The following is a 25,689-nucleotide window of genomic DNA, read 5'->3' as shown; positions in this document are numbered from 1 at the left end:
CCATCTAAATTAAACCTGCTGGTAACCAAACCTTCCTATCCCTGACACCTGCTGTGCCATGTCTTTTTCTCATTGTGTGCATTATACATGGGCAATTTTGGAAAAATAAAACTGTAAGTAAAACAAAAAATACCTCTAGCTCTACCACCCTCAGAGAAACCAAACACGAATACCCTAGTATGCTGCTTTCTAGCCTTTCAGAAATACAGAAGTAATTTCACATGACTTAGACATCTGGCACCCTGCCTTTTTATGTAACTTGCCTCATAAGCATTCCCTAATATTTATTTTTTTCTTCATTGTGGTAAAATATACATAATCTAAAACTGGCCATTTTATCCATTTTCAAATGTATAGTTCAGGGGCATCGTGTACAGTCAGAGTGTTATGTAACCATCACTGCTGTGCATCTCCAGAACTTTTTCATCCTTGGCATTCTCTATACTTAAAAATGCTTCAAAAACTGTACTTAATAGCTGTATAATATCCAACCATATAGAATTTACTTGAAAGAATTTACTAGCAAACACTCAACAAATACTTACTTTGTGCTCACTATGAGTTAGATTTTATGGCTAATTGCCCTCTTGGACTTTACATCTGGCGAAGGAAGTGGCCATGAGGGGGCAGGCAGTTGGGGTCCTGCAGAGGGTAAGCACGGGGGCTTTAGGGGTGCACATAGGAAGACAGCCTAACTTGATGTATAATTTACATAATCTTTCCCTGATTATTGTAAATCTAGCTTGTCGATTTTTTTTTTTTTTTGGTATTGGAAATAGCGTTGTGAGATATTTATAGGTATAAATATGTTTTTGCATTCAGATTATTTTATGAAGATTTTGAAAAGTGGAGTTATTGTACTCATTGCAACAGGGCAGTGCGAGGTGTTCTTTTAGAGCACTGGTTATTGTTAACCCACTGTGCCATTCTCCAGGTTAGGAACTGCCACCCAACATTTCCATTGACTGTTATTACATCTTGTGAGCTCTACTAATTTCTTAAAACAAACCTCTCTCTAATTTGTAGGATTGTGTGCAGAGTTGGGGCTGAGGAATGAGTGTATCGGACTGGGAAGAGCTAGGGAGGGCAGGGGCAAAGGGACCGTGGCTGAGGCTGACATTATGTCACAGGTGACATTTGAACTGTCCAGAGGCCTTGGTTGGACTCCTGCTTTAGAGCTGTGCTCTGTGTGCATGCTTGCTGTCAGAGTTTGGCTCCCTTCTGTGAAAATTCCAGACTCGTGAACTTGAGGCTCATCGGGAAATAAAAGAAGCCTATGGAAAACAAAATATCTGTTTATCAGCTAAATGGAAAGTTCTGGTGTATTATCAGAGCTGGAAGAGTCTTTGGATATCATAGAATCTTCCCTGTTCAGACTGCAGATGAATATTCTGAGGTTTAGATCTTTAAGAAACATTCTGAAGGAAACCAGTAGGGTGGATAAAGAAGAGGGATTTAAATTCCTTTCTCTCAATTTATCTTGTTACTCCAAAACCTGTCCCATGTTGTCTTAACCTTTGTTCTTATCCTTGTGGAGATTCTTTTCTCCTATCTCGTGAATTCCCGATTTTGTGTTCCGGTGTGTCCTTCTAAGATGCTGTTCATTTTCAGTGTTGAATGCGTGTACGTGCTGGCTAATGTCTATCCACAGTCATCACGTTATGCTGCTGTGTTTGCCTTCCTTACTCTATGTCGGTCTTGGCCTACTAATTTGTTTGACTGCTGACTGCTGTCTTCATCTTGGCCTCCTTGTTTATCGAAAAGTGTTGACTCTGGCCAACAGTAACAAGTTAGGTTTTATTTCACTCCCTTTGTCTTAGTCCTTTTAGGTAATTTTGTTGGGTTTTGGTTTTTTATTAATGTTAACAAGTCATACACCCTCCAGCGATGTAGGAAGTGTGGAAATCCGGTCTGGGGCCAAAGAGCAAACAGTTTTTAAATCATTAATGTTGGGACGCCTGGGTGGCTCAGCCGTTGAGCATCTGCCTTTGGCTCAGGGCGTGCTCCTGGAGTCCCGGGATCGGGTCCCACGTTGGGCTCCCTGCATGGAGCCTGCTTCTCCTCCCTCTTCCTGTCTCTGCCTCTTTCTGTGTCTCCCATGAATAAATAAATAAAATATTTTTTAAAAAAAATCATTAATGTTGAGAATCGTTAATGTTGATTGTTAATAAGATCTTAAATGTTTAGAATAGGAATATTAGCACAGATCTCTGATGTATATATTTTATAATGACTGATAGCTAATGATTAGTTGATAAAGATTTACCATGGACACACATCTATATATTTATGTAAATGTGCATATATTTTTTATGTATAGCCAACCCTCTAAGGTCAAATTTATAATAAAGTTAGCCTTGCTTTGTGTTAGACAAAGTGCCATTACCTTGAGCAGAGCTTCATATCTCCATAATGACTCTAAATAAAGGGCCATCAGCCCCCTGATAATAATTAGGAAAAGGAACTTGAAAAGCCAGGGCATCAAATTTGGTCTAAGGCTGTCAGCCCCAGTATGAAGTGATTATTATGCAGTTGGAAAATCCTGTCGCTTAGATTCTAAACAATTTCTGGTAATCAGTACCTCAGAATAATTCACAGAGTTATCAGGTTCTTTCATTTATGAGAGAAAGGAACAATTCCTCATTTATCTTAAGTCTTTTATGTTGGCAATTCCATCCTTAATTAAAAAGGCATTGGCATTTTCATTATGAAAATGGTTTTCCTGGATTTATAGCTGAGTCCATTAATTTAGTGTTTTAAAACTGATTGGCATTAGCCTGTTAGTTACTTTTATACAAAAACAACTTAAAAATCGATTTTGAAGTGTCTTGATTTTAAAGACCATTTCACACATGTGTTCCTCTTGGGTCTACTGGATCGATGTATTAAGTTCTGAAGAACTAGGGAATAAATATAGCACACTCCACTTCCAAAAAGGACGATAGCCATTATCACTCTGTTTAAGGCACTTGAGAGCCTAAGGAGACATACCCTGGCTCTGTACTCCGCCTTTGTTCTCTCATTTTCTTCTATATTCTCCAGGGTGGAAAAATAATGATGATAATGGCAATTATATTTTCTTAAGTGCTTATTGTCAGGCCATGTGTTACATCCCATTTAGCATTCATAACAGTCTTATGACACCCATTTTACACACTGGGAAGCTGAAACTCCCCAACAGATCACCTGCTTAACCCCCTGATACCACTTAATTGATTCTTTTCATTTCCCTACCACCTCTTTCCATTCTGCACATTATTCCTGGTCCTATCTGTGTTCTCTGTAACATCCTCCTTCAGAAACACCTTCTAAGAGTCCTGACTTGCATAGAAGTAAAGCCCATACTCCAACATATCAGTGGGTTGGTTGATCCCGACTTCTCTAATGTCACACCCTGCACTTCTCTAATGTCACACCTCTTTACACGAACCTGCACTATAAACCTACAGAGGGTGAGCGAGCATACTGTGTACTTTGCCACCTGTTTCTCCTGCCTCAGCACTGGCAAATGCCTGTTATTTGCCAGGCACTCTGTTAGGATCTTCGCTACAGCTCTTGTCTTTAAAACTTGGACTAGTAGCAAGATAGATGTGGACATTGAAGCAGGAGAGCGAGGGTCTTGTCTCATGGAGTCAAAGAATGAATCTCTTGGACAAAGGAGAGTGAAGCAATAGAAGTTCATTAAGTCAGGATACAGAGAAGGCTCTCAGAAGTGAGAGGGGTCCCGATTGGGTTGCCACTGGCGGCTTGTAGGGTTGGTCTTATACTGAAAGCCAACCAGGGTATCTAAATCCTTTTTTTTAACATCCTCATTTTATTTTATTTTTTTCATTGGAGTTCAATTTGCCAACATATAGAATATCACCCAATGCTCATCCCGTCAAGTGCCCCCTCAGTGCCCATCCCCCAGTCACCCCATCCCCCTGCCCACCTCCCTTTCCACCACCCCTTGTTTGTTTCCCAGAGTTAGGAGTCTCTCATGTTCTGTCATCATCACTGATATTTTCACTCATTTTCTCTCCTTTCCCCTTTATTCCCTTTCACTATTTTTTATATTCCCCAAATGAATGAAACCATGTGATGATTGTCCTTCCTTCTCTGATTGACTTACTTCACTCAGCATAATACCCTCTAGTGCCATCCATGTAGAAGCAAATGGTGGGTGTTTTTCATTTCTGAGTAATATTCTATTGTATACATAGACCACATTCATCTCTCGATGGACACCGAGGCTCCTTCCACAGTTTGGCTATTGTGGACATCGCTGCTAGAAACATCGGGGTGCAGGTGTCCCAGCGTTTCACTGCATCTGCATCTTTGGGGTAAATCCCCAGCAGTGCAATTGCTGGGTCATAGGACGGATCTATTTTTAACTCTTTGAGGAACCTCCACACAGTTTTCCAGAGTGGCTGTACCAGTTCACATGCAGAAGAATGAAACTAGACCACTCTCTTGCACCATACACAAAGATAAACTCAAAATGGATGAAAGATCTAAATGTGAGACAAGAATCCATCAAAATCCTAGAGGAGAACACAGGCAACATCCTTTTTGAACTTGGCCACAGCAACTTCTTGCAAAATACTTCTATGAAGGCAAGGGAAACAAAAGCAAAAATGAACTATTGGGACTTAATCAAGATCAAAAGCTTCTGCACAGCAAAAGAAACAGTCAACAAAACTAAAAGACAACCTACAGAATGGGAGAAGATATTTGCAAATGACCTATCAGATAAAGGGCTAGTATCCAAGATCTAGAAAGAACTTATTAAACTCAACAGCAGAGAAACAAAAATCCAATCATGAAATGGGCAAAAGACATGAACAGAAATTTCAAAGAGGAAGACATAGACATGGCCAACAAGCAGATGAGAAAATGTTCCGCATCACTGGCCATCAGGGAAATACAAATCAAAACCACAATGAGATACCACCTCACACCAGTGAGAGTGGTGAAAATTAACAAGGCAGGAAACAACAAAGGTTGGAGAGGATGTGGAGAAAGGGGGAACCCTCTTGCACTGTTGGTGGGAATGTGAACTTTTAACATATCTATTGATACCACCATCAAGTAAGGACTAGAGATAACACCTTCGAAGGCTTACTTCCTTTCTGGGTCCCGTAATTCTTTGTTGGTCACAAGTAGCTGTTGTAACAAGACACCATCTCTGACGCCCAGGACAGGATGCCCTCGTTTGTTTATGTGTGGTTTCCTTCCATCTCCACATTTTTGGGATTTTTGTGAGCCTTATTCCTTGGCCCCCTACCTAGCCCTGCCTGTCCCTTACTCAGACATAAATCACTTCACTTTTACCTATCTAATCCCCAGATTGGTTTAGAGCTTTTGCCCTTGGTGAAAGTTTTCCTAACCATTCAAGGTAAAAGTTGATTCCACATTCCTCTGACTGCAACCTGAACTGACTGATAAATACCGTATATTTATCTTCAAGTTTTGATCATATTTTCATGTGCCTGGGTCTTAACCCACTTCTAGGTTACAGATTCCATAGGCAAAGGCTGACTTTAATGTATCTTTGATTTCTTTTTTTTTTTTTTAAGATTTTATTTATTTATCCATGAGAGACACACACACAGAGAGAGAGAGAGAGAGAGAGAGAGAGAAAGAGAAAGAGAGAGGCAGAGACACAGGCAGAGGGAGAAGCAGGCTCCATGCAGGGAGCCCAACGTGGGACTCGATCCCGGGTTTCCAGGATCATGCCCTGGACTGAGGCGGCTCTAAACCGCTGAGCCACCCGGGCTGCCCGTATCTTTGATTTCTAAACTCTATTTTAAAAGGAAGGATTAATTTGTAAAAATATATAACATGCCATAAAGAAATTTTAGCATTGGCTGGGGTGCCTGGATGGCTCCGTCCATCGAGCATCTGACTCTTGGTTTCAGCTCTGGTCATGATCTTGGGGTTCCAGGGGCTCCTTGCTCAGTGGGGATTCTGCCAAGGATTTTCTCTCCTGCTACCCCTGCCCCCTCATTGGTGCCTGCACGCTCTCCCTCCCTCCCTCTCTCTCTCTCTCTCTCTCTCTCAAATAAATCTTAAAAAAGTAGCGTTGGACTACCATATTTTTTAATATATTGCAATGTGGTCTGAGACCACATGTTTTAAAATATAAAAAATTAGGTTGGCACACAAATATGGCATGTCATTTGTTTTTCTGGATTTTTTAAAACCCTGGCACCAAGCTTTTTTTTTTTTTTTTAAATTGAATTAATAATATTACTGTGACACCTTCCCCTTCATTAGTTATTAGCACAGGAAGGAAGCCTTTTGAGCATAAGCCAGGCCTTTAAAAGACACTAATAAAAGATCTTGGTTGCTAGTACTTCAAGTTATGGGACTTGTTAAAAATGCCACAGGAAAAAAAAATAAATAAATAAAATAAAAATGCCATGGAAAGTAAGTGGTGTGAGCAGACTGAGTCCTGACTCAGGAGGTAGGAAACCTGTTCTACTTCTGGCTCAAGTCACTGGGGGGGGGGGACTCTGATGTAGTCAGAAGCACAGTGAGCCCGGATTTCTTTGCTTTTCAAGTGACGCATCATAGCAGACGTGGTGGGTTATGGACACCTCAGATCCTTTCACGGGTGCCTCTCCCCCGGTTCTGATAGTAGAACTGCATCCATCTGTTTATAAATAGATAAATAGGCCAGGTGGCCAAACAACAGAAATTTATGTGCCCACAGCTTTGGAGGTTGGAAGTCCAAGGTTGAGGTGTTGGCACATTTGGTTTCTTCTGAGGTTTCTCTCCTGGGCTTGCAGCTGCCACCTTCTCTGTGTGTCCTCACGTGGTCCTTCCTCTGTGTGTGCACACCTCTGGGGGGTGGGGGGGGAGGGTGTCTCTGTCCATAGTTCCTCTCAGGAGGACACCAGTCAGATTGGATTAGGGCCCATTCTAACTGCTGCATTTTCTTTCTTTTATTTTATTTTATTTTATTTTATTTTATTTTATTTTTTTTATTTTTTATTTTATTTTATTTTATTTTTATTTTATTTTATTTATTTTATTTTATTTATTTTATTTATTTTATTTTATTATTTTATTTTATTTAATTTTATTTATTTTAATTTTAATTTTAAAGATTTTATTTGAGAGAGCATGCATGCGTACAGAGAGAGCATGAGTAGGGGAGGGGCAGAGGGAGAAGCAGACTGAGAACCCACTGAGCCGCCCAGGCACCCTAACTGCTGCATTCTGACCTCCTCCACCCCATTAAGGCTCATAGGATCACATGAGTTAAGGCTTCAACAAGTGAATTTTGAGGAGACTGCAGTTGCACACACAACATCTATTTAAAATAACCTTCATTTGTTTTAAATAGACTAGTATAAAGAAGAAACCGAAAATAGCCTCCCACCTAGTTAGTTAATGCCTATTGTTAAAGAGAGAGGGCTTAGTACATGAAAAGAGAATTCAAACTGTCTTCAGGATTATAAAAGGAAAATTAACCCTCTCCTAGCCCCTTCCTTCCACAGGGAGGCAGCCTCTTTAAATACCTTGACACAGATGTTTACTGTGCAGAGTCCAGGTGCAGCTTTCTCAGGTCTTAATGCATCACACACAATACAGATCTCTCTGTATCTGCACACCCTCCAGATTAGCCTCTTAAATGAGGCCAATTGTGTATGTTTTAGATGTAGCTTGTGACCTATTATTCATGGGCATTTAGGTTGTTTCCAGGAACCCCCTCCACCTCCATTACAAACAGTGGAGTTGGATTCTCTTTAAGAACGCATTATGGAAAGAACAGTAATGAGCCACCTCATAACAACAACTGGCATTTGATGCAGTGAAGACAACCTTTTTCACTTTCCTGCTTATTGGCCCTTACCAGTTGCGGTGAAAGGTATTTCAGTCTTTCTTACCCTCCAGCACCTGACCGTAGGCCTCCTAGGCCTGGGCCTCCTTCCTGCATAATGTGGAAGGAGGGGCCTCCCTCAGCAGCGTCAGGTCAGGTCGTATCACGCAGCTGTCCTTTCTCTTCAGGAAGGAAGGTCTATCTGAATCATTAACAGGCAGAAACTATTTTTAGTTAAGTAAAACAGTTTTGCTTTTTTTTTCTTTTTCTTAAGTAAAACGGTTTTTCTTGTAAGAGTCGCTGTTTCTCTGCCCACGATGGCACATGAATCCTTTCTGGCTGCTTCCACCCTTTGGAGAGGGGCCAGCTTCCTAATGGAATGTAAGCAGTCTTACTGCTAATCAAGATTTACAGCTGAAACCAGGATAACCCGGCCGCTCATTGGATTTAGCCGACTCTCTAAGCTAGCAGCAGCAGCTCTTCTGAGATTAAGTGCGGTGCAGAGGCCCCAGGCCTGTTCTCCAGGCCTCCTCCTTCCTCAGGCCCGGCCTCTTAGCCACAGGTATCATCTGGCATCATTGTAGAAGCTGTGCCACAGTACAGATGTTCTCTGCTGAAGAATTACTTTCATTTCTGACTCATTTCAGGAAATGAGGCCGTCTATCAGAGGTGTTCTTCATTTTCAGACCCACGGAGAATTCATTTTCTCCTGGGATTTCTAACCACATGTGGGCAGTGCTTTATTTACCCAGATGTGAGAGAGAACAGTAATGAACAGCCCCTTTCTAAAGCAGGCCCAACTTCCCTGCAGAATCCAATGTGAAGACCCAGAGGAACTTATGCTCTTATTAATGTAAATATTTCTGAGGTTTTGGTTTCGTGATGCTTGTGGACATGCTGTGTGTATGGGCTTTGGTGCAGGGAAAATATAATTTAGCAGCAGATTTAAAAAGTAGTCTGGAGTGTTTCTAATTACTGTTTGTTTAGCTCACCATTGCCTTAATAAGTGGATTTAAGTAACCTTGGGGGTAGGGAATGTAATGTTCATATTATAGTCAGCCATGCAAATCAAATCCTAACTAAGTATTGCAGAGAACACACCATGGAGTCATTTTATACATATTCCATTGAATTTTAAATTTAGAACTGAGAGCCTTTTGGAATAGGCATTTTTCTACCTGTCAGGTGTCAGCGTGAATTATTCATGTGTCCAGGATCAACCCCACTGTGTGCTACAAGCCCATTTAAAATCCATCCCTGGGGGCGCCTGGGTGGCTCAGCAGTTGAGCATCTGCCTTCTGCCCGGGGCGTGATCCTGGAGACCTGGGATCGAGTCCACATCGGGCTCCCTGCAGGGAGCCTGCTTCTCCCTCTGCCTGTGTCTCTGCCTCTCTCTGTGTCTCTCATGAATAAATAAATAAAATATTAAAAAAATAAATAAAATCCATCCCTGGCTTTGACATTCAGTTCCCCTTTTGATACAGAAGAGAGGGAGAAACTTAAAAGCCTCTCTTCTCTTCGCTTTCCCATCCTTCAATGGCTATGATAGGAAATGGAAGGATTAAGAGGGCCTTGAACAGTGGTTCTCAACCTTGGCTGCTCTTAGGAAGCAGCCTGGGAACTTTAAAAAAATACTGATGCCTGGGTCCCACCCCCAGAGGTTCTGGCCTTGTCATTTTCAAAAGCTCCCCAGAGGGTGTTATTGAGTACTTGGGGTTGAAAAGCACAGCCTTGGGAGACCTCGCATCCCGTGGTTCCCCACTGCGGACTGGCATCACCTGGAAAGCTGTTGGAAGAAACACAGATGCCCCCCCCAATTGAAACCGCATTTCTGGAGGAGGGAGCCAGTATTTTTAGAAAGCTCCCAGAGGATTCTGATGCATAGCAAGGGTCAGGGTAAACTAACGTAATCTAACCACCCAGTATCACAGATGAGAAGAAATGAGAACTTGAAAGGCCAGATGGCATACTCAAGGATCCCAGTTGTTTCAGGAGCAGGTCTGGGACTCAGGTCTGACCCTCCTACCGGTTACTCTGCTGCCTGACGCCACCCTCTTTTATTTTGTCTGTTGTATTTATTGATGCTTCCTCATCCTTCAGGTGATGTTCCTGCCTCCAAGAGGCCTTTTCTGACTCCTCACCCATCCAGTCTGGGTAAGATGCCCTTCCTGTATATTTGAACAGCACCCCCAGCTCCCCTCTGCACTGTTAGCTCCAGGAGCACAAGACCCTTACCCTTCTCGTCGTTTCTATAACTTGCTGGCATGTTGTAGGGTCCTAGATCGTTTGTTGAGTTGAAGTTCCCTGATTTTTTTTTTTTTATTCCTCTGTTAGTCTACATGGTTTGCTAAAAATAACCCATTTCTGTGTTAGCTTCCGAAAATAGCTTCTGATAGCAAAAGTAATTTCTCTTTGTAGGGCTCAATGTCCTGTGGGGTCAAGATCTTATACACAAGGACTTCCCACCCCTATCCTCAGAACAGAGATTTTAGGAAGGGGGGGATTTTCAGGGGGCTTTTGATGCGAACGAAAACGAACTTTCTGTGAACTCACAAGTTGCTGAAGGTGCTTATAACATCCAGGGACTTTTGAATAACATACTTACAAGTGTGTGTGGTAGACATGGAAGGGAGTATGTGGTATTTACCTGAAGACAAAAAGTGGTATGAAGAAAATAATGCTAGTTCATGGAAGTATGTTTTAAGGACTAAATTATCTCCTTTATCATACTGCATACACAACTCTGAGGAACCACATTCTCTTAGCATAGATGAATGAAATCCTTTGGCTTCTCCGGAGTCATGTGTCTTTTCAATTCATATTGATTAATTCAATTTGGGTTCAATTGATTAAAAAAAACTATCAGTCTTTTTTTGTTGTTGTTGTTTTTTGTTTTTTTACTATCAGTCTTTTGTTATCCCCATTGACTTAAAGATCATTCTTGATCAGTATCTTATTTTTATCTGAAAACTCTTTCCAAGTTTGCAGTATTTGTGTTTACTCTTAACGGCTGTACCAGAGATTTGTCTCAGGAAGGAGGCAGGCTGTACCAGCATCCCTTTAGCAGAGGTGGCCCGGAGGCCACGCACAGGGGTAACAGGACATAGCTGTTTTCCTGTTTGGAAGATGCGAAGTTCTTGGAGCTTAAACTGGACTGAGCTGCAGGTTAAACATGAAGGCGATGGTAAGATGTTGCAGCCAGGAGAGAAGAATGACCAGAGTGTGCGGACTCACTCTGAAGTGTTAAGACATCATCGTTTCCTGCTTTACAATCAGGAAGGTGGCAGCGTGCAAGTGAGGCCACTGTGTGTTCCGGGGGATCTTCCTTAAATATTCTTAGACATTTCAGGAGAAAGCAAAGTCACGTAGCTGGAGGTCAAGGGCAAAACATTTTAATATTATAATACTTTTATTTATTCCGTGGGATATAAAGCGTGAAGTTCGCATGACTTCTTTTTTAAGATGAAATATGAAATTTTAAAGAAGCACCTGGGTCCAGTCTCTCCTTTGCTGCTTTTTGGGTGAAAAAGGAACAGACCGGTGGAAAAAAAAAACTTTTTGCTAAGTAACTCTATCATACTAATTTCAGAGGCCCGGCGGTACATTGTAGAAGAGAAGGGGGATGGGGGAGAGGAGGGTTTATTAACTATGTAAGACACAGTGTTCAGTGTCTCATGTTGTGCCGTCAAATCTTTACAACTGCCTCGCAAATTAGCACTTACACGTGTTCACATGTGAGTATATGTCTGTCTGTCTGTCTATCTATCTACCAACCCACTAGGAAGCAGAGCCAAAATTTAAATCCAGGTCTATCTGATTCCAGGGTCCTTATAATTTTCTAACCAGCACGGCCTCTTACATCATGAGAGTGGAGAAATCTCCAGAAGAGAGTTTTACCATACTGGTAGAAGCGGACTGACGTTAGCTGTCCTTACAGTTGTTAGCATTAATAGGTTATGAGCTTCCGTGACACAGTTAAAAGCATTTCTTCATAATGTCCTCTAAAGTTCTGACTTAAAAAATGGCATGTTGTCATGGCAGTGACACTCAGAGTTCCAGTGTATTCATTGTCAAGATTTAAAGAGGGGAAAAGGAATAGTCAGCAATGGCCATTTGGGGCCCAAACACTTAGAGCCTCAGGTGGAACTTTGCAATCTCTCTCCAAGCCATCACGCATTTGACTTGAGGGAGGCAGCAAAGCAGCATGGTTGATAACTTGCACTTGGGTGATGTGATTCCTAGGTTTGCGAATCCTGGCTCTGTTGCCTGCTTAGCTGTGTGATCTTGGGCAAGTCACCTTATCCCTTTGTGACCTTAGTTTCCTTATCAATAAGGCGGGGGCATTAATAACTTGTTTAAACAACTTGCTGTTTTAAAAATTAACACAAGGCACATAAGGAGCTTGGAATATTGTGTGATACAAAGTGCTCGGTAGATGTTGAGCTATTCTTAGTGGGCAAAAACAAGATGCTGCGTGACCCAGCAATTCCACTCCTAGGTGTTGACTTGAGAAATGAAAACCTGTGTCCACAAAAGACCTTCTAGCAAAAGCTTATAGAAGTTTATTCATAAGAGAAGCAACTCAAATGTCCATCCATTGTCTACTGGCAAATGGATAAACTGGAACATGCCCACCATGGAATAGCGGTTGAGTAGCAAAAAGAAGCAGATTACCGATAGAAGCAACAACATGGATAAATCTCGAAAGTGTTAACTCTGAGTCAAAGAAGCCAGATACAAAAGGCTGCATATGATTGGATGCCAGGTATATGACACTTTGAAAAGACAAAACTATAGAGAGAAATCAGCTCCTTGCTTGCCAAGGACCAGAAGTGAGTGGAGGAAACTGACTATGGAGGGGCAAGAGGAAGCTACGCGACTCTCTATTAGTCAACATGCACCGGAGTTGATGTAAACTTTTACCATATATATAGGTTAAACCTCAGATTTAAAAAAAAAAAAAAAATCCGGTGGTGCAACATGGCAAATAGGGAGAGAAAAAGGGGTTAGAAACAGTAATCAGAAGTTGCAGAAACTACAGATCCTCTGCAGTTTCAGTGGCTATGTAAGCTGGTGGAATGATTTCATTAATTTTCTTTTCCCAGGCTGTGAGTTGGAAAAACGTAGAAACCTGTGGAACTCTTCTGCCCAAGCATATCTGATTCTCCCCCGTGAGCATTGGTCGGCCACTCCATTTCTTTTAAGCCTCCCCATGAGAGCTGCCCTTATTTCCCAGTCACGGGGATCTCCTGGGTTGCTTTCTGGGAGAATCCTGAAGGAGCGAGGGCTGGCCATGTGATGAGGCCTTCATGGAGACTGAGCGTTGGTGTTCTGGATGAACTGACTTACTATTCCAGATTACTAAATAGCCTGAGTGCATTTGTGGGTAAGGAATGTTATCTCAGAGCATTGTTCATTCATCATGAGTCATGGAGGCCCTGGCCCCTTATCTTGGAGCTCTTGCTTATCTTAGCAGCACTGGGCACAGCTGACCACTCCCTCCTTCCTGAATTCTTTATTTGGCTTCTGTGATGCTGTTCTGTTTTCATTCTCCTTGCAACTCCCTTGTTTTTTCTGTCTCCCCTGCTGGATCCTCCTCTGCTGAGTCCTGGCCTCTAACTTTTGAGTGCCAGTGGCTTTCTTCTCTGACTGCTTCCCGTCTCGGCTCACTACTTAGGTGATACTCATTTCCAGAGCTTTAAATACCATCTGTATGGCGAGGACTCCCATATCATACATATCCCCAGGCCCTATCTCTCCCTGGTTCTTCATCTCTTGGCTTAGACCAGTCACTTGGTTGTCTGCTGGACATCCCAAACATGGCACAGGCAAAACCACCTTCTCATTCATTTGTTTTCTAAACCTACAGGTCTTCCGTTGTTCCTCATCTTGGCAGTGACTCCATCCAGTTGCTCAGGCCCCCAAACCCGAAGTCTTCCTGGATCCCTGCCTTTTTTTCACACCTCATGTTAGACCCATTAGCATCTATCCCAAATCCAAGCACTCCTCATCTCCCATCCCACACCTACACCCAATCCCAGGCCACCACCACCACCACTTCTTGCTAGGACTTTGGAATGACTTCCCCAGCCCCTTTCCTTTTTTTTTTTTTTTTTTCCTTTTTTTTTTTGGACTAAGCCTGGCTGAGGGTGGGGACCCAGGTGGAGCACAGGGCAGCTCCTGTTTATCCCCGGAGGTCAGCTTGGGGGAACCCCCGAGGCCCTCCAAATGGCCTGGGTAGCCCTTTTGTGCAGTCATGAGCAGGGCCCATTCTCCCCTGGCTTCTCTACACTGTACCTGTACCTCCTGGAGACACTGAGAGGCTGCAGGGTGGGGGGTAAAGGGTGACTGGCAGCTGATCTTCAGACAGGCTGGATCCCTTGGTCTGTGGGTTTCTGCCGTGTGGGCCCAGCTCACCCTGCCCAGCCAGGGTAGCCACACGGAGAGTTCTCTAAGATGACGTGATCTCCTTACCTTGTGGTCGGAGTTCACACAGTAGCCATGAGAATTCTGTTTCCTACTTTTATACTATCCACAGTGACTCCTCTACAAACAATATAAAGTCCATATACTACGCGGCCCCGCCACCTCCCTGTCCCCATCTCTTCTCTCTCTGCCCATTTCTCAAGGTGCTCCAGCCACACCGCCTCTCACAGACCCTTGACATGCCACCCTCCAGCCTGGAATGCTGTTCTCCTCCTCCTCTCCACCTGCTCTCACCTCCCAAGCCCTTCCTGTCTGGGATTCTTGCTCTTGCACTTCACTCAGTTCTCCCTCAGACGTTACCCTTCAGAGCTGGCTGGCCTCCCTGACTCCCCTATCTAAAGTATCATGGTTACTGTCCGTTCCTTCATCTGCCTCACTTGACTTCCAAGCATTTCTCTCTCCCTGAAGTTACGTCTGTATTTGTTTATTGCCTCTGTCCCCTAGTAGATCCTAAGCTGCATAAGAACAGTGTTTTGGCGCTCAGTAAGTGTTTTTTGAACGATTGAAAGAATAAGTGAATTAATGCTCAGGTATCCCTATATTAAAAATTAAAGAACCAAACACCTTCCTAAACCCGAGTGCTCCTCTCCATCTCTCACCCCATTTCTTGGGTCCTTCATTAAAACAGAATTTCTAAAATATTGCCTAGATCTACTACAGTTCTTCACTACTCATTTTTCTCTTTGCTCTGATCTGCTGTCTTTTCCCATCGCTCTTCTGAAATTTCTCAGGGTCACTCAAGCTCTGTGTGTTGCTGCTTCTAATAGATACATTCCTATCCTGTCTTACTAGATCCTGTGTTTAGTTTTATTATAGAGTGTAAGTTCCCTGAAAAGGGACTTTTTCTGTGGTGTTGTCTGTTCTATCTTCTGTACATAGTAGGTGCCAGAACTGGGCTTATGGTTATATGTCATGTCATGAGATGTTTGACATGAGTCTACACTTCCATTTCTTTTTAAGGGAAAACATTATTATTATTATTATTATTATTATTATTATTATTATTGTTTTTGTCATGGTGTCGTATAATTATAACATTTACATAAGTAGAGAATTAAGTAATACAAGATTTGTCATGAAGAAGAGCAGCCTCTCCCCTTCCATTTTATGCTCCCCAGAGGCAAGTGTTTTCAACTTCAGCTGATATTTTGGTAATTACTTCTATGTCTTTAATTAATGTAATCGTATTGTTACTCATCTGTTTTTTAGTTTTAGGGATTATCTATTGATGAAAAAGTGAGTATTTGGCTGGGGTTCACCCACCCCCATTCCCCTCCTACACAAATTTCTCAATCACCATCCTTCCGGTTGTAATTCTGTTGTAATTTTGCTAAGATCAATATGCAGTGCTTACTTTAATACTTTCCAAAGATGAGCCCCGTAATATAGTTTAATTACTTTTCCTCTCAAGACTGCATAGCAGATATTTTTTTCTTATCTCTTCATTTTGGGTGTACTTAGGAATATATTCAACCTTAGACTCTACCCTAGTTGTAAATCTCTCAGTTGGTCAATCGCATCGAGAATGTACCAGATTCATCTTTCTGGGGAAATTTCTCTCAGACCCTCTGATCTTGTCTCTGCCTAGGTTGCTTCCTTGGCTTCTCCTTCACCACCCTCCTGAGGACTCCTTTTGCCTTCTTGTATTGGCGCCACTGATCTCTTGAAATGAATGATTTATTCTTTCTTGGTTTACTCTTCATTTTGGTTGCACAACCTCCAGTTCCTTATGGAGAAAGAGTGTAAGAAGAGAGAATTTTGTGAGACGTGCAGGTCTGACAGTGCCTTTGTTCTCCCTGGCTTTTAGCTGATGGCTTGACTATAATTCTTGGATAGAAATCATCTCTTCCCAGAATTTTGAAACCTCTGCCTTCCAGTGTTGCTCTTGAGAAGTTCTCGCCTTTTGGACTTAAAACCCTTTGTATGAAAACTATTTCTGGAAATTCCATAATAAAGTAGTTGGTGTAGGTCTGTTTGCATTTAATATGCCAGAAGCGCATCCTATTTGCTATGCAAATCCTGTCCCCCTCCTACTTATCTTTAAAGGAAAAGCAGTATCCTTCAGTTTTGGGAGAAAGATGTCCCTCAATTCTAGAAAAAAAAATGCCTTTCAATTTTGGGATATTTCTTCCATTTATAATCACTGCCCCTCCATTTTCTTTGATGATGAACACTCTATTATCTGGATATTGGCTCTCTTGAATTGGCCCCCAAACTTTCCATCTTTCCTGTTTTCCCTTTCTGTCTTTCCATTCAACTTTTGTGGACATTTCCTGAATCATATCTTTCAAGCCTTCTATTGAATTTTCAATCTGCCATCACTTTAATTTCTAAGTGTTTTTTTTTTTTTTTAAGATTTTTATTTATTTATTCATGAGAGACACAGAGAGGCAGAGACACAGAGGGAGAAGCAGACTCCCTGAGGGAGCCTGATGTGGGACTCGATCCTGGGAGTCCTGGATCATGCCCTGAGCTGAAAAGGCAGTTGCTCAAACGCTGAGCCACCCAGGCGTCCCTAATTTCTAAGAGTTAATATTTTTATTTCTCCCACTCTCTCTCGCTTTGATAATGTCTTGTCCTTATTTCATGAGTGTACTTTTCTCAGATAGCTGAAGATGCTATCTGAGATTTTTGGTTTTTTGTTTTGATTTTTGTTTTTTTAAATTTCTTCATCCTGTGATTTTCTAAGTTGCTTTGCTGTTTCTCTGTTAGATGCTTTCCCTAATATCCACCAAGTCTTGTTATTCCCTCCTGTTTTAGATTAGCTGTCTAAAAAGATGACCAGAGGTTCTTTGCTGGCAGATTGGGTTTAGCTTCATTCGAGGCGGGGCTGCTTGTTTTTGCTTTGTTTAGGAAATCCTGATGTGTTTTTAGGTTGTTTGTTTGTTTGTTTGTTGAGCTGACCAGATCCTCCAGAGAAAAGATGACTAGTAAGAAAGCCAAGTACAAGGCTGGGGTATTTCAACATTCAGCAGTAGTATTTTGTGTAATCTCTCTTCAGTGTGAAATCCCAGTCCTCAACTATGCCTCGAATCCTCTGGTCCAAAGATCCTTTGTTGACTCTTTTCAGGGAATACATTCTCGGTCTTTTCCTAGATGGGGTCTGGGAGTTCAAAGGCAGTTACTTTCTCCACGGAGTGAGGGAGAGAATCTGGGGGTCTTTCTACTTCTTAAACAGATTTGCAGCCAATTCTCTGCCCACCTTCACCTCCAGTTCCAGAGGAACCTGGTGCTGCCAGTCCCTCAGCCTCTTGAGGGTTTATCATTTAAATGACATTGCTTCTAGGTAGTCCTAGTTTTGGATTGAGCTTTCTCCAGTCTGTAGCTAGTCTCCACTTAACTACTTGCTCTCCATCTTCCAAAATTGTGTTACCATCTCTTCTACTTTGCCCTTTTTATCAGTTTATGTCCCAGTGGTGTTTGAGGAGGAAGCAGGACTCAGCGCAGGTGTTTAGTACTCCACCTTTATTTATTTTTAAGATTTTATTTATGTACTTATTTGAGAGAGCAAGAACAGAGCGGGTGGGAGGGGCTGAAGGAGAGGGAGAAGCAGACTCCCCGATGAGGGGCTGGATCCCAGGATCCTGGGATCATGACCTAAGCTGAAGGCAGACACTTAACTGACTGAGCCACCCAGGAGCTCCTAGTACTTCCACCTTTAAATGAAAGCCTCACGTGACATGTTTTTCTTTGTCATTTGTGAGGCATTTGATCACACTGTGAAATGGGAGTTCTTTGTAAATTGTGAATCCATTTTCACTGGCTTTAGTTCTTCCCTTAGATACTGTTGGGGTTGAGTACAGTGGCAAGTTCCCTGAACCAGGAGTTAGGAAGCTTGGGTCCTCTTCCCAGATTTAATACTGAATTCTGGGTATCCTCTCTCACCGTGATCTTTGTTGTGCCCAAGATTGCGAATCCGAGAAACCACCAAGGAGCCAACACCGATGCAAGCGCACGAGGGTTTATTAGCAAGCTCGAGCTTGGGTCCAAGTATACCCGACACAGCGGAGCAGGGACTTGGACCTCGAAGTGAGTTACAGCTGGGTTTTTTATAGGCTGGTCTAGGGGATTTTCAGAAGGGGTGAAAGAATTTCTCCAAGTTCTGTTTACATTCTGATGTGGGGCTTTCAAGGGCATTGAGCTCTGTTCTTATTCTAATATGAGACTTTCTACCATGGGCATGGGCTCTGTTGTCTTTCTGATATGGGATTACCTGCCGAGGACATTGAGGACATTCTGCAGTTTTTCCCATAAAGTTCAGCTCTTATTCCCAGGGGCCTAAGATGGCTGTACTTGTGCTAATGCTAAACTTTAGGTGGGATGGCCTTAGTTTTTCTCGGCCTCCACAATTTTCTCATCGGTCAGTCCAAGAGATTGAAGTCAGATGATTTTAGGATCTCTTTTTTACTCAAAGACTGATTTTATGTCTAAGAAGTTGGGATGATCATGTGTAACTCAACACCTGATTCAGAAACAGAGTCGCAGCAGCCTGCCAGAGAAATGCAGAAGCGAAACTTCTTGTGTTTGTCGTTCAGTCTCTGACTCTGGTATCTGTAAAGTCTCAAGTGAAATTGCAACCCACGTTTCATGAACAAGAAATTGTTAAAAATTCTGATTTTTTTTTTCCTCTAGGGTCTTTTCAGCTGATGGTAGTTCAGCTGCAAAGCCTACTTGGATCCATGTCCTTGATAGGGAGAGAAAGTGTTAGTGTTGAGCCAGAAAAATGGAGAAGATAATAGAGAAAGAGGTCTGGTTTCTTTCCTTTCCACCCTCTAGCAGGGATGGCCATTCTCGGTAGCACCCCACCAGGAAGCGTGTCCTTCCCATCTGGGCCGTGTGTGAGTAGATAAAAGCCACATCTGTATTTTCTCTCTCTTCCACATTGTGGTTTCTTGTTAGATGGAAAGACTGAGTGGACGTTGCATGTCACTGTGGTTTTGACTGGCTGGTTTGATCACAAGCCATTGTGCTCGGTGGTGGTCAGTACAGTGACTGAGGAGAAAATGTGATCTGTGAGGCCGGTGACCCTGTGGGCCGGAGGCCAAGGTGAGGTTCCTTAGGGCAGCACTTTCCAGACTGAGCTGCACACCAGAGCCACCAGAGTGCCCAGTTACTGACAGAATCTCTGTGGGGTGGGGCATAGGAATCCTTTTGTCAGAGTTTCCCAGGTTAGTAGGGATACACTTGCTTCTTATACTGACTCTGGGGACCTGTTGTCTTATGGATGGGAGGCCAAAAAGAAAATTGGACTCTTGAGCATTTGCAGAGCTCGGGACGAAAATCCCAGAACAGAAACTGAACCTTGCACACCTGGCCAGCAGACACGCGTATCAGTCCTGGAAAGGATTTCATACTCTCACTGCTTTCCTCATGTCCTTATTTCATACCCTTTCCCCTCATTCTTAGTAGATCATCTTCTTAAATCACAGAGGGAGTGGAAACCTTCGGGGGACAATGCCTGCACTCCCTTTCTCCCCTCAAAAAAAATGTGCATGTATGTAATACACATATAAACTTATGTTCACACTTAACTTTGCTTCTCTGATTAAGGTTAACCCCTCTACCTATGCCTCTCTCCATCCGTGACCCCTCCTGTGTATTTTTCCTTCACTCTTTTCCATCAACATTTGTGTGTGCATGTGAATATGTAATATGAGTACATGCTTCATCTTCCAGAACAAGGCACAGCAAACAAAACTCTACCTGCCTCAACTGTGGCCGGCCTAGGTTCTTCTGTGTCTCATTCATAAGCTCATTCAGCCTGCCAGTCTGTATTTATTAGAGTCAGGAATGTGCACAGACTGGCTAGGCACTCAGCTTCAGCATCAGACTACACAAACATAATCCCTGCTCTCATGATGCTTATAGTCTCTTTGTAACCAGACTCCTTTAAAAATTATTGTTCTTGGGAGGCCTGAGTGGCTCAGTGGTTGAGCGTCTGCCTTTGGCTCAGGGCGTGATCTCAGGCTCCTGGGATCAAGTCCCACATCGGGCTCCCCACAGAGAGCCTATGTCTCTGCCTCTCTCTCTGGCCTCCCATGAATAAATAAATTTTTTTTTTAAATTATTGTTCTTACTTTGGCCGTTACAGAAATAACACATGCTTGTGTTCATAAATTTTGAAGTAGCTTCCTAATGGGAAGCTACTAAAAGGTTTAATGCAGAAGAGTATTGGGTCAGAATTTCATTTTCAAAGTTCACTTAGGCTGCTGAAAGGAGAATGGATTGGGGGGTGCGGGGAGAACTATTGGCAGGTGATTAGTCAGGAAATTTCTGTTCTAGCCCAGGTCAGGGCTGCTTGGCATTGTAAGATGGAAAGAGGAACACAGACTGAAGATATATTCAGAAGCATAGGATGGTGAATGTTTGGCTGTGAGGATGAAGAGGAGAGGGGAGTCCAGGATGATACCCAGGTTTCTGGCTTGACCAGCTGCATAGATGGTAGTGCCCTTTACCGAGACAAGAAATCGTGGAGGAAGAAGTGTGTGTGTGTAAACATAAATCCCGTGTGAACATTCTGTGAGTGTGAGATGTCTGGGAAGTTTCCAAGTGGAGGTGTCACAGAAGAAGTTGGATGTATGAATCTGGAATCAAGAGATCACCTGAACTAGAATAATGCTTTGGGAACCTTTTATCTAAAGCTGTTAACAGATGCCAGGGCTAAATTACAGAGGAGTAGGCCGTAGGTGGAGCCCTGAATATTTTCAGAAGTAAAGCTCCAATCAGGGAGGAGGCGCCAACAGAGGGGTGGATGAACTTGTAAGAGAAGAGAGTCTTTGAAAGAAGTCATGGTCAGCTGTGTCAAAGGTTGCTGAGATGTCAGATAAGGCCAAAATGTAAAATAGATGTTGGGTCTCTGGATGACCTGAGCCAGTCAGGTGGCAGGTGTCCAGAGGCTGGTCCCTATAGGAGGGGCGCTTGCTCACGCAGAGCTGTGGCAGTAAGATTAAGGATTTTGGACTATGTTGTAATATGGCAGATGCAGTGGAAAAGGCTGATGAAGTTGTTCTTTTCCTTCTTACGATAGCTTTTTATCTTATGATTGCCTCTTATCTTTATTGTTTTGTTTTGATTATCAGAGTAGTATGTACTCATTGTAAAAGTTTTAAGCATTAAAAAATATGACTGAAAATAATCTCTATAACTGCATTCCCTCCTGACTACCATTACTAGTTTGAGGCATAGCCTTTCAGATTCTTCTATGCATATGCTATCACATACCACATCGGTGCATATTTACTTGTCTAAAATTGGATTTATTGCCATATAGTCTGCAAAAGCCTGTATTTTCACCTGGTGTGTGTTTGGTCAAACACCTAATCACATGAATATATACAGTTTTCTATCATGTTGTGACAGATTCTCTGGATATTTGGGTTTTATTTAGACATCTTTGCCTTCTGAAACACGATGCTACACTGAACATACATGTAGATATTTATTTGTGCATTCCTTACATATATGTGTGTACAGGGATTTCTGTGGAACAGGTTCCAAAAATGGAGCTGTGGAGTCAAATGGAGCATGTGGAGCATGTGCATTTGACGTTTTGATAGTGTGACAGTGGCCAAGGCAAGGGGCTTTTTCTTTCTTTCTATTTTCTTTCTTAAGATGGAAGAAATTGAAAAAAAAAAAAAAGATGGAAGAAATTGGAGCATGAAAAATATCGACGAGGGGCAAATGAAGAGTAGATCAAAGTCACAGGAATAAAGTGCTGGATGTCCTATAGTAAGATGGGTACCAAGGCATGGGAAGAGGCTTTAGGCCAAGGAGGATGAGCAGGTGGGGAGCAGGGTCCTCCATCACTGCTGCAGCCCCAGAGCCTTGACCAGTGCTGGCACATGGCAGGCAGCCAATAAATACTTGTTGTTTGAATGAATAAATGAATGTAGTTTGGCGGCAGTGGAACTGCATGATGTTTCTCTCTAAAAGCATCTAGTTTTCCACTTCCTCTATAAAACAGAAGGTGAAGAGATCTTACTGAAACTGGCAAAGGAGAAGTTGGAAATTTGAAGGCCCGTCTTGCTTAGCAAACCCAGTTGCCTAAGTCAGGTAGGACTCCGAGACAGGAAGTCTCTTAATTTCCCTCCAGTTGGGAAAGGCCTGTTGATTCTGAGGCCCTAAGACCCCTGGAGTCCATCTAATTCTGTTCATCCCCACTACCACCATTCTGTTAGTTCCAGCCTGGATTTACTTTTCTTTTTTTTTTTTTTTTAAAGATTTATTTTTATTTATTTATGATAGAAAGAGAAAGAGAGAGAGAGAGAGAGAGAGGCAGAGACACAGGTGGAGGGAGAAGAAGGCTCCATGCCAGGAGCCCGACGTGGGACTCGATCCTGGGACTCTAGGATCATGCCCTGGGCCAAAGGCAGGCGCGAAATCGCTGAGCCACCCAGGGATCCCCGAGCCTGGATTTTCTTATGAGAGCAGCCTCTTAAATGATCTCCGATCTCCTCTTGTATATCACTCAGAACTCGATTTAGAGACCACCTCCTGCAACCCCCAGCCAGGACGGCTCTGGAGTGCCTTCAGCGTCCCTGCCCTGTGTAGCAGCTGTCCCCCTGGATGGCCAATTGTATGTTGTTGTTTTTACCTAAAACCTTCATATATAAATATCTTTTTTTTCATATATAAATATCTTAATGGACAATTTTACATCTCTGAAACCTGTAGTGCTTAGCTGGTGTTGCATGCTACATAAATGATTGGTATTATTTTGTGTGAAAGCTCGATGCTTATATAAATTTGGTACACAGAAAGGGAGGACAAGGACAAAAGCAGACATGAGATGAACTCCTAAGGGACGGGTAATTTAAGACATTTGATCCTGGAACAAGCCTCAGGATTATTACTCCCTAGGGAAAGACATTCTGCTTTAAGTGTCATTTGTATTAGTTATTTCTGTAATTAGCATGTTAAGTGCATATTTTGAGAAAATTTAAATACCTTGCAACTCTAAGGTGATTTAACTATGTCCCAACGATCTATTTATTTTTAAAATTTCAAATAACTACTTTGTGGTATTTTCTAGAATGGAAAAGCTTGAGTCTCTTAAACTGCATCTGGCCAGCTGGAGGATAATCACATGATGAAGTCCCCGATGGGATTCTAAAAGAAATGGCCTTCCAACGCATTAAGTAAAGAGCTCCCAAATTAGGACTGGAATGTTCCTGTGCGGTTCCACTTGTCTTCCCACCCCCATCACCATTCCCAGCCTCGTCTACACTGGGGAGAGTAATGGGAGGTCCTTACTAGCTGGCAACTGAACTAGTGTTTCAAATTACAGAATCAGAGTGTAATGAAAGAGACACCCGGAGTTGGTTATTTTTCTGTGGTGCAGAGGGCCTGGGTTCAATGCCGGGGACCACCTGGAGAGGTGCTTGTCTGATGTGAGGGATGCTTCTGGTTAACTCAGTTGGTTACAGGTCTGCCTGCCTTTGGCTCAGGTCATGATTCCAGGGTCCTGGGATCCACTCTGTGTTGGGCTCCTGCTCAGCAGGGAGTATGCTTCTCCCTCTGCCTCTGCCTGCTGCTTCCTTGCTTGTACGCGCTCTCTGTCTCTCTTTCTGTCAAATAAATGAATAAAATCTTTAAAAAAAATTCCCATACATTCAAAAATTAAGTAATGAGTATGATTTGGAAATACTTAAATAGGGCAGCCTGGTGGCTCAGCAGTTTAGCGCTGCCTTCAGTCCGGGGCCTGATCCTGGAGTCCCAGGATCGAGTCCCATGTCAGGCTCCCTGCATGGAGTCTGCTTCTTTCTCGGCCTGTGTCTCTGCTCTCTCTCTCTGTGTCTCTCATGAATGAATAAATAAAATCTTAAGGAAAAAAAAAAAAAGAAAGAAAGAATATGATAGAGAATGTGTAAAAATGGGATTTACATGTTTCTTGAGTTCTCTTCACGGTCTCTTAAGTATTAGACTGAATTTACAGCCAGCTTCCTAATTTTTGATATAACAGAACATTTAATAAAGTGCTGTCGGCGCTCTTATTTCTTGAGATACTCTGAAGGCTGTGTGTCTTGAAAAAAAAAAATGAAAGTTTCAAACATATCATTTTCTCCCTCTCTCTGTATATAATACTTGTAGCTGATACTCATCTAGTGTTTACTATGTGCAGGCACCGTGCTAAACATTTCACACGCCACATCTTCAAAACAACCCCGAGGGGAAGTACTATCATCCCTAGTTTTCAGGTGTAGACTTTGAAGCATAGAAAGATTGACTAAACTGGCCAAAGTCACATAGTGAGGAAGTGGTGGGTCTGGGATTTGAAATCAGGTCTATCTCATTCCAGCAGCCAGCCTGATAGAAGTTATGCATCCATTTGGTAAGTCATTCAGATAATTATGGAGTTCCTAACGCATCCCATATACTGTTCTAGGTGCTTGGGACTCAGCTACCCGCAAACCCCCTCATGGGATTCACTTAATATGTAATAATGAAGTTATTATTAATTACTAAAGGAAAGCACAGCAGGGCAAGGTGGTGTAGAACAGTAGCTGTATCATTGGGCTGTTAATGTTAGGATTTCAGGGACAGCCTCTCTGAGGCAGGCATATTGAACAGAGACTTGAATGATGCGAGAGAGCAAGCTACTGAAGGCCAAGGGACAGTGTGTAATATGGCTTCAAGCCTAGCCTATAGGCTCCTGGGTTTAAATTCTGATTCTCTTGCTCATTAGCTGTGTGTCTGTGGACAAAATGCTTGACTTGCCTGTGCATCTTCATCAGTGACATAAAGGTAACTGCAATATTTATTTTTTAGCTTATAGGGCTGTCATGAGGATGAAATGGGCTCATGTATAAAAATCTTAGCTATAAAACAGGCATTGGAATATAAGGACTCTCTAAGTGTTAGCTGGTATTTTTTAGGCACTATGGGAATTGTGGGAAGTAGCTGCTTTATGGATCTGTTATTTAACTGGTAGCTTAAATCAAAATCTGGGTGGACTTTGAAAATTCAGCTGATAGGACTCATTGAGGAGTTAAATGTAAGCGTCTGAAGGAAAGGAGCCAGGGATGACTCCAGTAATTTTGATCTGATTAATTTACTGGATTTGAGGTCCATTTATTAAGATGGGGAAGACTGCAGGGGGGTAGTGCATAGCAAGCCTTTTTTGCTGGAGAGAAGGCTAAGTAGAGGGTAGAAATCAAGAACTTGACTTGTCGTTAAGATTGAGACACTTCTTAACGTGGTCATCTTCTGTATATGTTCACTGTAGAAAATTGGAAAACGTAAACAGATAAGAGAAACACCTGACATTCCAACACCTGTTCTCTTTTGTTTAAATTTATTTTTATCCCACACAAATTTAGATCGTAAAATATATGTAGGGTTTTTCTTGTTAGTTGTATATACTTTTCAGTTTATTGGAAAATGGCTCATGACAG

The 25,689-nt window shown here is 42.4% G+C and overlaps 1 protein-coding gene across 2 annotated transcripts in view; it reads left to right on the top strand.

The window, feature by feature from the left end:
• The window catches only part of ANO6 (anoctamin 6), a 184,795-nt gene that overhangs the window by 34,442 nt on the left and 124,664 nt on the right, over positions 1-25,689 (top strand). The window contains exon 2 of one of the 2 annotated variants that reach the window (XM_072765493.1): positions 9,911-9,964. The exons of the other annotated variant lie outside the window; for it this stretch is intronic. Within the exon in view, the coding sequence (XP_072621594.1) occupies positions 9,911-9,964 (54 nt within the window). The remainder of the gene's footprint in view (positions 1-9,910; positions 9,965-25,689) is intronic. 2 annotated transcript variants of the gene reach the window in all.

The sequence above is a fragment of the Vulpes vulpes genome, chromosome 8 (genome assembly GCF_048418805.1).
Source record: "Vulpes vulpes isolate BD-2025 chromosome 8, VulVul3, whole genome shotgun sequence".
Classification (NCBI taxonomy): domain Eukaryota; kingdom Metazoa; phylum Chordata; class Mammalia; order Carnivora; family Canidae; genus Vulpes; species Vulpes vulpes.
This window is presented reverse-complemented; position numbering and strand designations above follow the sequence as displayed.